The sequence below is a fragment of the Apodemus sylvaticus genome, chromosome 5 (genome assembly GCF_947179515.1).
Source record: "Apodemus sylvaticus chromosome 5, mApoSyl1.1, whole genome shotgun sequence".
In the NCBI taxonomy this organism is placed as follows: domain Eukaryota; kingdom Metazoa; phylum Chordata; class Mammalia; order Rodentia; family Muridae; genus Apodemus; species Apodemus sylvaticus.
In genome coordinates, this window is record NC_067476.1 from 68,195,819 (window position 1) to 68,209,664 (window position 13,846).

The following is a 13,846-nucleotide window of genomic DNA, read 5'->3' on the forward strand; positions in this document are numbered from 1 at the left end:
CCATTAAAGTCTCACAAACATGGCTACCTAAGCATGAGGTGAACAGGAACAATATCCATGACAAAATGGCCAGAAGAGAAACTAGACAAAGAACTAAGAATACAGAAAGTAGACAAATAGTCTTTCCTGGTTGGGAACATACAGTTTGTTTGTATCAATACAAAGTGGTCACTAACAGAGCATATTAGAACATACACACACACACACACACACACATATATATATATGCAAGTAATAAAAAAAAGTCCATGAATGTGAAATAGAGCAATGAGTGGGACATGGGAGTTTTGGATGGACATCACTTTGGCAAAAGTCTAGCACAACTTTTATTATGTAGCATCATAGTTTTGTCAAATTATTATATTTATTATATCTATTATTACTGTTATACAATTATACTGTTATGATTAAAAAATAAAGTGTTATGAAATACATAAATGTAGTCTTTTAAATATTTATTATAACAGTATGCGTGTTGGTATATGCCTTCTTTTTTTTTTTTTTTTTTTTTTTGAGACACGGTTTCTCTGGGTAGCCCTGGCTGTCCTGGAACTCACTCTGCAGACCAGGCTGGCTCAAACTCAGAAATCCACCTGCCTCTGCCTCCCAAGTGCTGGGATTAAAGGCGTGTGCCACCAACGCCCAGCAGGGTGTATGCTTTCATGTATGTTATTGTACCACATGTCTGCAGAACCAGAAGAGTGCAGAGTACAGGGCCAGATAACCCCGGAATTGAATGGAGTTACTGATGGTTATGAACTTCCATCTGAGCACTGGTACTGAATCTGGGTCTTCTACAATAGCTACCAGTACTATTAATCACCCAGCTCTCTCTAGAGCTCCCTAGTTCCCCTGATTGAGCCAGCGTCTGGTGGTTCCTAAAATGACCGAGAACTCAGAGTCCTGCCAAGGCCAAAGATAACTTCAGATCTTCACGCCTTCAGGTCCTGAATCCTGGAATTTGGGGGGGAGGGGAGACCACACACAGTTTATGCATTGCTTCTTACAGTAAATCAGATCCTGGCTTCTAGACTGCTAGCTAAGAAGTCAAACACAAGAGTGGTACAAACAATCCTAAATTTCTGTTTTGCTTGTTTCTTGTGAAAATATCTCAGGTATTCAAGCTGTCTTCAGAATCCTTACCCCACCCCACCCCACCCTCAAAAAAGGGTTTCTCTCTGTAGCCCTGGCTATCCTGGAACTCACTCAGGTTGGTCTTGAACTCAGAAATCCACCTATGTCCCAAGAGCTGGGATTAAAGGCATACAACATCACTGCCCAGCTGGTTTAATTTTTTTTTTTTTTTTTTTTTAAGATTTACTTGTTATGGGGCTAGAGAGATGGCTCAGTGGTTAGGAGCACTGACTGCTTTTCTGGAGGTCCTGAGTTCAAATCCCAGAAACCACATGGTAGCTCATGACCATCTATAATGAAATCTGATGCCTCCTACTGGAGTGTCTGAAGACAGCTACAGTGTAGTAAAATCTTAAAAAAAAAAAAAAAAATTTATCTGTTATATGTGAGTACACTGTAGTTGCCCAGCAGTCTTCAGAATTCTTATGCATCTGAAATTGGCCTAGGACTCTAAATTATGTTGCCTTTAGCTTCCAAAATGCTGGTATTTCAGGTGTGAGTTATCACATCCAGCCCTAATTTTTCTTACCTGTGAAAACCAGATGAACCTGTTATTATTACACCATTCAAGCATTTTCTCTTTGTTGCTATCACACTTTTAATAAGAAAACCCTGGGGCTGGAGAGGAGTTAAGGACAGTAGTCACTCTTACAGAGGCTTCAAGTTCAGTTCCCAGCACCTAAGTAGATAATTCACCACAACCTATAAGTCTCTAAAGGGGATCTGATATCCTCTTTTGGCTGGCCTCTGGGGCCAACTGCACTCATTGGCACACCCTTACATTCAGGTAAACACTAGTACCTAAGGTAAAAGTAAAACAGATCTAAACAAAATAGGAAAGGAGAAACTTTTACTAATGATGCTGCTTTACCTTTAAGAACATCTTAATTTTATTTTGTTTTATGAGGTTGAGTGTTTTCATCTGCAGTTCCTGGGGCTGGAGTTGGTAAACTTCTGTGGTTGTGAGCAACTACATAAATATAGTGAATGGGGATCCTTTGGAATAATAGTCAGAATTCTTAACCACTGGACGCTCTCCAGCACCCAATAAGAATTTAGCTTTTTGTTTTCTACAGACTTTTGAAATCACATTATGTAGATCTGAGATTCTGCAGAGTTAATAGTTTAGCCAGATGTTTGCCAGAAGCATGTAGTACTTGCTCAACCTTTGAAGCAGGAGAATTTCTGGAACCCAGCTGAACCTTGACATTCTCCAGTACATTTCCCTATCAGCTTCTACATTTTCCATACCTGAAGTTCTCTCAGAATATACAGGAGCCAGTAGCATGCATACTATTCTTATTCAATACTCCAGACATCAGCTTCACTTCTTTCATGGGATCTTTCTTTCCACCCTTTCCTTAGATCACTGTTTTACAGGGCTGAGGACATTATCCAGGGCTTCTAGCTTGCTTCTAACTTCTCTTCAAGGCAGGAGAGCACACCCCTTTAATCTCTGCCTGTAGCAGGTACAGTAGGGATCCAAGTATTCTAGGCTGTCCTTGACTAGATAAGGTATTCCAGGATAGCCAAGGCCATAGGTAAAGTCTTATCTTTCAAAAAGCCAACCAAACAACAAACAAACAAAAACAAGCAAACAAAATTACAAATGGGTACTTCCCCAGTGAGCTAGCCACAAAGTTGTCTTTTACTGCTCAGCATTCTTTATTCTTTAATACAGATTGGACTCCCTTTCTGTGCCTGTGGGAAGAGGCAGAAAGCTTCCTCCAGTCTTTGCTGTATGCTCCCCAAGCCGTCCCACACACCTAGAAGACCTCTCTCAGATGAGTTCTTAAAAATGAAAATTCTTTAGTAGTCTTCCTCCAGAAGTTGCAGTCCTGTTCTTTGACCCCATTTTCATCAAGACTGGATTTCATGTGATTCATACTTGCCTGGACCACCTTATTCTGCCCCATCTGACATTGAACACCAGGTCCCATTGCCTTCACCTTACAAGCCTAAACCATCCTCTCCCACGTGCATCTCACCTCTACATGTCAACATTTGTTTTTATTTTATTTCTGTACTGCACTCTAATTGTTAATAGTTTAAATCTGGAGACAAATCTGTGGGCAACCTTGGGCTACTGTCATCCTTGGATATTGGCAGAAGATGGACTACATTCATTTGGGGTTTCATAAATTACCAAGTTAACTGGTTGGTGGTGTCACGCCTGTAATCCCAGCACTTGGGATGCAGAGGAGGGCAGATTTCTGAGTTCGAGGCCAGCCTGGTCTATAGAGTGAGCTCCAGGACAGCCAGGGCTACACAGAGAAACCCTGTCTCAAAAAAAAAAAAAAAAAAACCTAAAAAATTAAAAAAATAAATTACCACTTTACCACATTTGAACCAGATGGCAGGACAGTCCAACCAGCAAATGACTACAGCCTCGATCACTGTAGTTGGCTGATGGATGCAACCCCTAGTCTGAGATTAAGTCCCTTAAAGACCATGTGAGGGCTGGAGGGATGGCTCAGCAATTAAGAGGACTGACTGCTCTTCTGAAGACCCTGGGTTCAAATCCCAGCAACCACATGGTGGCTCTATTTATTTATTTATTTATTTATTTTTGTTTGTTTGTTTTTTTGGAGACAGGGTTTCACTGTATAGCCCTGGCTGTCCTGGAACTCCTTCTGTAGACCAGACTGGCCTTGAACTCAGAAATCTGCCTCACTCGGCCTCCCAGAGAACTGGGATTACAGGCATGTGCCACCACCGCCTGGCAATCACATGGTGGCTCATTATGGTGGTCCATAATGAGATTTGATGCCCTCTTCTGGTGTGTCTGAAGATAGCTACAGTGTACTTATATATAACAATAAATAAATCTGTAAAAAAAGAAAAAAAATCGCCAGGTGGTGGTAGCACACACCAGTAATCCCAGCACTCTGGACAGCAGAGACAGAGGCAGTTGGATTTCTGAGTTCGAGGCCAGCCTGGTCTAAAGAGTGAGTTCCAGGACAGACAGGGATATACAGAGAAACTCTGTCTCAAAAAAAACAAAATCTAGAAAACCAAAAAAAAAAAAAAAAAAAAAAGTAAAAGACCATTTGAATGAGTCACAGGTTCTCAGCTAGCTCTTTAAGCCCTATATAAAGCATTCCACTGCTTTCCAAGTCCAAATTCCCAAAATCCACATTCATGTATCCAAAATACATGGTCAGGCCTATCACAACAATACCCCAGTCCCTGGTACTAGACATTGAAACAAGAAGCTCTAACACTGAAGTTGCCTTGAAGACCTCAAAATATTCAAGATGCTAGAACCATAGGGTATCTGCTGAGGAAAGCTACTTACAGGGAGTGGAACCAGCCCAGTAGAAAGAAGTTTGCAATCCACAAAGATGAAAGAGGAGTTGGAGATCTGAAAACTGCTTTGATGTCAGATCTGGAGATGCAGAATGTGGAGTTTGCCCACCTGGTTTCCTGTGTTGCTTTGGGGATTACTGTAAACTGTTTGGATGAAATCTCAGAAGACACTTTGAATTTTTAACATTGAGAATGCTGTAGAGTATTCAAGTTTTGAAATAGTACTAAATGTATTTTACATTATGCTATGTTTAAGTATGGCCCCCCATAGACTCTTGTTTTAACAAGACTGTGGGGCCAGGGAGTGGAATGTGATGGTTTATCTGTGCTTGACTCAGAGAGTGGCACTTTTAGAAGACGTGGGCTGATTAAAGATATTAAAGGAGAGTACCACTGAGCCTGGGTCTCGAATTGCTTTGTTGCAGATGATCTTGAACTCAGAAATCTCCTTGCCTTAATCTCCTGGGTTTCCTTGCTACTCTGTCTCAAGATCTCCATGTCAAGATCCAGGTCAGAAACTTGTATCTTCCAGTCTCAAGGTCTGGATCAGGAGTAAACCTTCCAATTCGGGATTGTACTTCTTTCCAGACATAGTCAAGTTTACAACCAGCAATAACCATTACACATTCATTCGTTTTTTGTTTCACATTGTTTTTAAATTTAAATTTATTTTTTAAATGATTCACTTTATATCCTGCTCACTATCCCTCTCCCATTCACCCACTCCCACAATCCATCCCCCATACCCCTCTTCTTCTCTGAGTGACCCCTCCAGCAGGTCCAGTTATTCCTGGGTCCCGAAGGGGCACTACCTGAGGGTCAAAAATGGGGGGGAGAGAAAAGGGAAGCCAAGCACGCTAACAAAATCAGAGTCAGTCTGGGTTGTGTCAAGGCTTCATTTAATGTTGGGGAGGTAAGTGGGTTTTAAGGCTTAAAGAGAAGAAAATAACCTTCACACCAGACAAAGGAGGGAAGGGCAGAGACACCCCTAGGGGTTGAAGCAGGAAGCAAGCAAGGAGGTCACCTAGGTGGGGACACCTGGAGTTAACAACAGCAGGAATATTCTGTGGTTAGGGCAGGAACATCTTGTGGTATTCTCGGGAATCTTCTCGCACTGATAGCTCCAGGGGAAGGCTCTACTTAATTGTTCTCATATTTTAGTGGCCACCACCTTAGGGCCATGAGTAAACATAAGTTCGAATAGCTCAGGATAGCTTCCCACATCTGAGTGGGTGGGGCTCCTGGGTATTCCCTCCACCCTGGCACTTCATGTCTCTGCGTGGCTAGGTATTACCTTTCCCATTGAAGTCAGACAAGTCTGTCCATCTAGAGGAACATATCCCAAGTGCAAGTGCAGGCAATAGCTTGTTTTTTTTTCCCTTAAGACAGGTTTTCTCTGTAGAGCCCTGGCTGTCCTGGAAAACACTCTGTAGTGGTCTTGAACTCAGAACTTGCCTGCCTCTGCCTCCCAGTGTTGGGATAAAAGGCATGAACCACCACTGCCCTACTGGCAATAGCTTTTGGAATAGTTCCCATTCCTGGTGTTTGGGACTTACATGAAGACCAAACTGAACATCTATATATGTTTGGGAGGCTCAAGGTCCAGCCTGTGTATACTCTTTGGTTGGTTGTTCAGACTCTGAGAGCCCCTATGGTCTAGGTTCCTTCTCTTTGTTTGTATTCCTATAGAGTTCCTATCCTCCCAGTGCACACAATCGTTCCTCCTATTCTTCCATAAGAGTGCCCAAGCTCCATCCACAGTTTGGCTATGGGTGTCTGTATCCCTCTCAGCCAGCTGCTCTGGAACCTCTCAGAGGACAACTTGCTCCTGTCTGCATTCATAATAGAGTATCATTAATAGTGTTAGAGATTGGTGCTTATCCTTGAGATGGGTCTCAAATTGGACCAGTTTATTGGTTGGCCATTTGCTCAGCCTCTGTTCTATCCCCTGTCCCTGAATTTCTAATAGACAGGATATATTTTGTGGGTGGGTTGGTGTCTCCATTGCTCCACTGTGGTTTTTCTCCAACTATAGGAGCTGTCCTTTTCTGTTTCCATATCCCCAATACCTGAGTCACAGGTAAGGTCACCCTCATTGATTCTTGTGCACCTTCTTTACTGCAGGTGTCTGTGTCATCCTGGAGAAACTCCCCAGCTCCTCACCTCAGGCACTTGAACATTTTCATTCATTTCATCTAGCCATCTTTCCTGACTTTCCCCATACCTGATCCTGAACCCGCATTCCCCTCACCATCCTCTTTCCCTCCATCTGTCTCTTATGACTATTTTATTCTCCCTTCTTAGTGAGATTCAACCTTCCTAGCTTGGGCCTTCCTTCTTGTTTAGATTTGTTGTGGAGTTTAATATGGTACCTGTATTTTATGGCTAATATCCACTTATAAATGAGTACATACCTTATTTGTCCATTTGGGACTGGGTTAGCATGTCACTCAGGATGATGGACTCAAGTTACAACCATTTGCCTGAAAATGTTATGATGTCTTTGTTTTTAATAGCTGAATAGTATTCCATTGTTTAGAGGTACCTCATTTTCTTTATTTATTCTTCAATTGAAGGACATCTAGATTGTTTCCACTTACTGCCTATTATGAATAAAGCTGCTATGAACAGAGTGGAGCTAGTGTCTTTGATGGATGATGGAGCATCTTCTAGGTATGTGCTCAGCAGTCGTATAGCTGGATATTCAGATAGAACTTCTTCCAGTTTCCTGAGAAACTACCAAAATGATTTCTAAAGCAGTTGTATAAGTTTATACTCTCACCATCAATGGAGTGATCACCTTGCTCCATCATGCCTTCTCCTAAATAACCTTTCCAAAAGGGAGTAAAATTCAAAGGAGCAGGATTTAGTATCTGGTGGGACAAAGGTAAATTGTGTTAATGTTGGTTCTTGTGACAGATTTTACATGCTGAGCCTGATGAGGGTTTATATTTGAGACAACTAGAGGGTACAACAGGCCACAGAGATTTATCTATTGGTGTGTATTCTCCAGAGAAAACTATCCAGATATGAGTTTAAGGCAATATTAAGCTGGGTCTTTACTTCCCAGCCTATACTTGGTGTTCAAGATATTTTAAGAACAAAGATGGTCTGGAGAGATGGCTCAACAGTTAAGAGCACTGACTGCTCTTCAAAAGGTCCTGAGTTCAAATCTCAACAACCACATAGTGGCTCACAACATCCATGAGATCCGAGGATTCAATGACCTCTTCGGGTGTGTCTGAAGACAGCTACAGTGTACTTATATATAACAATAAATAAATCTTAAAAATCTGTTAACAAGAAAAATTAGCCAGAAGCTGAATAACAGAAATCAAAAGCAAGGTTAGTACATTTAGAGACTTTCCTAGATGTATGAGCTATAATAGTCTAGGTTTTGTTTTAGTGTTGGCTTGTGGTACTTTCGACCAGCTGAGTTTTATGGTCTGAATGGTATATCCATCTGCCATGGAGTCAGTTGTGCTAATTTCTGGAATCCTATTAAGGTCTGTGGCCCTCTTCTATTATCCATGGTGCCATTCCCCAAGTGTCTGTTTTATGTTATTTTATTTAAAAACTTTAACATTTGTTTTGGAGCAGTGATTGGAATTGGGTGGGACATGGTGAGCCTAACCAGGTGGATGATTGACAAGGCTCTCCTTGCTGCAGTGTGTGGAATAGAGGCTTTGAGAACAGAAGATGACAAGTCATGGTGTAAACTGCCTGATTCTTCAAGTCTCACTGCAAAGCTGTTATCTGACAAAGGACCACAGGTCTCCGTGTTGTTGGTTAGGACCTGATTTCATTATGTAGTTCTGGCTAGACTCACTTGACCATCCTCCTGCCTCCTGTAATAATGTGTGTGCATGTTGCAGATATCATGACAACTGAGCTGTATCCTCAGTATCAACATCACAAGATGAATAATTTTACACCATCCTCTTCCTTGGCATGCCCCAGCATCCAGCACAGGTCTAAACCTCCAGAAGAGATTCATAATGGAGACCATGCCAAAGGTCCTTTAACCCTAACATTCTCTGTTTTATACTGTAAGACCCAGAAAACTGAGGGTGCCCCACCACCCCATGCCTCAGAAGGCGGCACCCAAATCACTGGTGAGAAACAGTCTCTATGCAATAACATGAGGATTTCTTTATTCCAGAATTCTGGGTTCCACAGTAGTACATCATGCAGGGGTAGAGGACTGAGGACCCCGTGCAACTGAAGTCAGGGGTATTTAAAGGGGAAAAATCACAAGATAAGGGTTGGACGAAAAAACATGCACGGAATGGGGAAGTACAGAATGAGAAAGTAAGGAAGGTTAGAGATTATCTGGAGCAAAGGAACTTGGAGCATTGTATAGTTAATCATTTGGAACTAAAAAAAGGGTGGGCTATCTTTCTCAAGCTGAAACCAGAAAAACATGTTACTCTGTGCTGGGCTAGTTGTTTAGAGGTCTAAAAACATTGAGTTGGGGGGTCTCCCAATACTTCAGGTCAATCATGAGGAACAGTCCTGTAAACCCTAAGCTGACTCACTGTCAGAACTATGCTGTTCACATAAGAATAAAACTCACAAGAGGCAGTGGTAGAGTATGCCTTTAAACCCAGCACTTGTGAGGTAGAGGCAGGCAAGGCTATCCTGGTCTACAGAATGAGTTCCAGGGCAGTCAGGACTACAGGGAGAAACCCTGCCTCGTAAAAACAGCAAAAACAAAAACAAAACAAAACAGAGAAATAAAACTCACTCAGATGTGGCAGCTCACACCATATCATAGGGAAGTCTGAGGCAGGAGGGCTGTTAAGAGCACTGACTGCTCTTCTGAACGTCCTGAGTTCAAATCCTAGCAACTACATGGTGGCTCACAACCACCTGGAAAGAGATCTGACACCCTCTTCTGGTGCTGGTGTGTCTGAAGACAGCAACAGTATACTTAGATATAATAGTAAATAAAATCTTTAAAAAAATTAAAAAACAAAACAAATCCAAGTCTATAAATCCATCACTAACAAGTCACATCAGTGTTCACTAATTCTGTCAGTGGATGGAGTTCATAACTACTTGTTGCACTAGTTTAAGTTCTTTTCCTGGGCTGAGATTTTATCTAATCTACCCTGACATCATCTAAATTCCCAAATGAGAAAAGAAAGTGTGTTGTCATTCAACTATTAAATCAGACTGCAGATTTTGGTTGGGAGGGTGTATTTACAAAGTGGGCGGTCCAGTGTAAAGGTATAAATAGAGTGGCTGGAGACACACACAGGGTTTTGGAGCCTAGAGCCACTTGGAGTCACCGCTTACCCCTGCTGGAATCTAGAGATTTTTAAACGTGTTCAGATCAGGTAAAATTTCCTTAGCTCCACTGGGGCACTCTATCTCAATCAGCAGAATCTACCTATAAATTCTCCTGAATGTGTCATTTGTATATATTTTTAGTTAACTGATTATTTTCTTTTTGAGATAAGGACATAATTAACAGAGCTTCTGCCGCTTCAGCAACCCGAGGGCCAGCTAACCATCAGACCAGTGTGTGTTGCTTATAACAAGTCTTTTTTTTTTTATTTTTTAAGATTTATTTATTTTATGTATGTGAGTACATTGTTCTCAGACACAACAAAAGAGAGTGCCAGATCCTATCACGGATAATTGTGAGCTACCTCCTGTTTGCTAGTAATTGAACTGCTGAACTATCTCCCCAGCCCACAAGGCATTTTTTGAGTCTGTAGTTTCTGTGTGTATTTTTGAGACAGTCTCACTCTGAATATCAGGGTAACACTGAACTCCAGGAAATTCTGTGGGGCATTCCAGATATGAGTATTCAAATGTCTTGACTGTGCTGATCTTTTCTGGGGGTGCTAGGTGAATGCTTCTTTTTGTTTTTGTTTTCGTTTTTTGGTTTCTTTGAGACAGGGTTTCTCTATGTAGCCCTGCTGTCCTGGAACTCACTCTGTAGACCGGGTTGGCCTCAAACTCAGAAATCTGCCTGCCTCTGCCTCCCAAGTGCTGAGATTACAGGCATGTAACCACCATGCCTGGCTCTTACACATAATTTCAAATTCTTTTCTTTTTTGGTCTTCCATTCATTTTTGGAGAGGTTAGGCAGGGCTGTCTTGAAGTCTAGAAGTAAACTGCCATGACATAGAGCTACTAAGTTTCCTGACTTTAACATGGAAATTATAAACTCCATCTCAGTCCTGTTTTTGCAAATGTTTTACATACAGCTACAGACTTTGGCAATGGCTATTAAAGGTTTGCAGACTCAGTTTAGTGTTTTACCATCCTGTTCTGCTATGTAGCTTGAAGAGGACAAACTTGCAGCCCACTTAACCTCCTCTGCTGAAATGCCAGTGCATGTGATAACCAATCATTGAAGTCAATAATTAATGATGCCTATTACACAGATTTCCTCATTCCAGACTGGGTCAGCTGGGAGGATACAGACTGTGGGAAGGTTGGGGAACTGGGTATATGCATCTCCAATTGTCTCTCCAGGGCCTGGGATGTTGAACAGTCTATCAAGATGTGTGCGGGTTTTCTTGTTGACCCCTTCTCTGTAGGGTGTATTTCTCTGAGCTATGGTTGGAATTGGATGGGTGTATTTGGGAAAGAGCCCACTTTGAACAGGTTTCTCACACCAGAGAGAAATATGGCTTTAAAACTAATATCCAGTGATCAAAATGCATAACCTGCAACCTCTACCATCACAGCAGTGATATTGGGAAAAGAAGTCTTTGTGTGGAAGATAGGCTTTCAAAGTTTTCTGAATGGTGTCTTTGCGTTTTTGCTTCCCAGGATCATCTTTTCTGAAAACCAGTCACAATGAGTGTTGACTCTGTGTCCACACTCTTTCAGTGGGCAAGACATACTCTAATAAAGGAGGAAGCTTTAGCCATTTCTGCTCTGGAGGAACTTCCCAGTCACCTACTTCCAGAGATGTTCAAGGGGGCCTTCACCGGCAGGCATACAAAGGTCCTGAAGGCAATGGTGTCTGCCTGGCCCTTCCCATGTCTTCCTGTAGGAGCTCTAATAGATGACCCTCACCTGGAGACTTTGAAAGCACTGCTTGATGGGTTGGATGTCCTGGTAACACAGAAGGTTTATTCCAGGTAAGCAAAACCCAGCTAGGGTAGAGGAAGGCTCTGTGTGTGTAGAGAAGGAACATCTGGGAACAGGGAGTATTTGGCCAAAGGTGGACCAGAGGCTTCTGATAGCATCAGCCTAGAGGGTTGTAGAATCTTGGGCTTGGCCTCAGCCATCAGAGCAAATGATGGGATATATGGAGGACACAGCTCCTGAGGAATAACCTGTCCCTGTTTGTCACACAAGTATAAGTGGAATGAGACTGGGATAAAATGGAATGGAATGAAGGGAGACAGATAGGGCTGCAGCTGATTCCTTTTTAACTGAACATGTGGCACAAGGATACTATAACATATAGCAAATGCATAGGGAAAAAGGCATTTGGAAGAGATAGTTGAAGTGTGAGATGTGGACCAGGAATGGACCATAAGGTATGTCTAATCTTCTGAGAATTCTACCCATCTACAGTAGGTGCAAACTCAGAGTGCTTGATTTGAGAAGGAATGTGCACCACGACTTCTGGAACATATGGACTGGATCCCGTGAAGATCACTACTCACCACAGATCTTGGCACAGAAACAGCCAGTAGAGACCTGTCCTAACCACAGAAGGAAGATACATTTTAAGGTGGTAACTGATTTTGAAGTCATGAAGGCCAGTTTTGATGAATGGACCATATACTTGTTGCAGTGGGTCCAGCAGAGAAAAGCTTCCATTCATCTATGCTGTAGGAAGCTGCACATTTGTGCCTCACCAGTCTCTACTGTCATAAATGTCTTTAAATGGGTAGATTTAAACTGTATCCTGGAGCTGAGGCTGAGTCAGTGGTGTCTTGAATTCCTGGAAGACCTTGTTCCTTACCTGGAGCAGATGAGTAATCTTCGCACCCTCATGTTAGAGGGAATTAAGAAGTCCTTCAGTTTTGTTGAGTGTGAAGACGAGGAGGACGATGAGTGGCAAAGCATGTTGCTTTCTCTGCTCTCCAACTTCAACTGTCTCGAGAATCTCTATTTGAATGATATCTACCTTCTAGAAGACTCCCTTGACAAGTGGCTCAGGTAAACACAACTCTTTTCCTTAGAAGTTAGTAAGACCTTGATGGTCTGACCACTGTAAACCTAGGAGTGTTAGAGATATACATAGCATATCTGAACAGATGAGTTCTGTACTCAGATATGTGTGACCATGTACCTGCATGCTTCTAATTGCTTACATGTGAAAGGTTAGTTTGAGTCAGTAAGGGGTTGAGTAGATGATGGAAAATATGTGACACTGGATTTGAAGATGAAAATGGACACAGTTGTGGTAGGGAACAGATCTAAGTTCTCTTAGGTACATCCATTCCCTAGAATGAATGAAACTGAAACCATTATAGATAGACTAGATTTGGAACAAGTGTTACCTGAGGTCCTTTCAAGCCCACCAATGCTCTTGAATACCATTTTGCAAAAATAATCTCTTGCTTTCTCCCTAGCTGCCTGACGAACCCTTTGGAGACCTTGTCAATTGTGGACTGCCCTCGGCTCTTACAGTCAGACTTTGAGTACCTGCCCAATTGTCTGAATATTTGTAAGCTCAAGCATCTGAACCTGAATGCTCTCTTTCTATCTGATGTAGGCTATGAGCTTCCCGGGCTCATCCTTGAGAACATTACAAGTACCCTGCAAATTCTGGAACTGGAGCGGTGTGGAATGAATGACTCTCATTTCAAAGCCCTCTTGCCTGCCCTGAGCAAATGCTCCAAGCTCTTCAAAGTCAGCTTCTCTCATAATTACATCTCTCTGTTTGTCCTGAAGAGCCTTCTTTGTCACACAGCCAAGCTGAGCCAGTTGACCCAGGAGCTGTACCCTGCCCCTCTGGAATGCTATGATGGTTTCAAGATACTTAAAGACAGATTTAAGCAACTTTGTCCAGAGCTGATGGACATAATTAGGGCCCAAAGGCAGCCCAAGAAAGTCTCCTTTGCTACTCGTACCTGCTTGGAGTGTTTACATTCCTGTCATTATCATTATAACATAGAGTACACAGAATGCCTTTGTCAGTGTCTTTGTTAGTAAGTAGAATAAGGTCCTTCTGGTACCAATAATGGAGCACCATGTATGTGTATGTCATTGCTTGCAAATAATAAAGATGCTGAGCTTTTGGGATGCTAGCGCATCTCTATCAGCCCACAGCCCATTTGATTCCACGTTTTTAATCTGTTTCTTTCTCCATCTCCCTAATCACGTCACTCTTAAAATTGTGCAGGTCATGGCATCCTATAGGCAGGTATGTCATCAAGGAGACCCAGAGGACATGGCTTTACTTTGGAAAGAAATTGGT

At 42.2% G+C, this 13,846-nt stretch overlaps 1 protein-coding gene across 1 annotated transcript; it reads left to right on the forward strand.

Annotated features, from left to right (window-relative positions):
* Positions 1-11,262: 11,262 nt before the first annotated feature.
* LOC127685556 (oogenesin-3-like) lies at positions 11,263-13,578 on the forward strand. Its single transcript, XM_052182860.1, has 3 exons — positions 11,263-11,549; positions 11,992-12,582; positions 12,999-13,578. Exons 1-3 carry the CDS (start codon positions 11,263-11,265, stop codon positions 13,576-13,578), a joined length of 1,458 nt encoding a protein of 485 aa, XP_052038820.1.
* Positions 13,579-13,846: the final 268 nt, after the last annotated feature.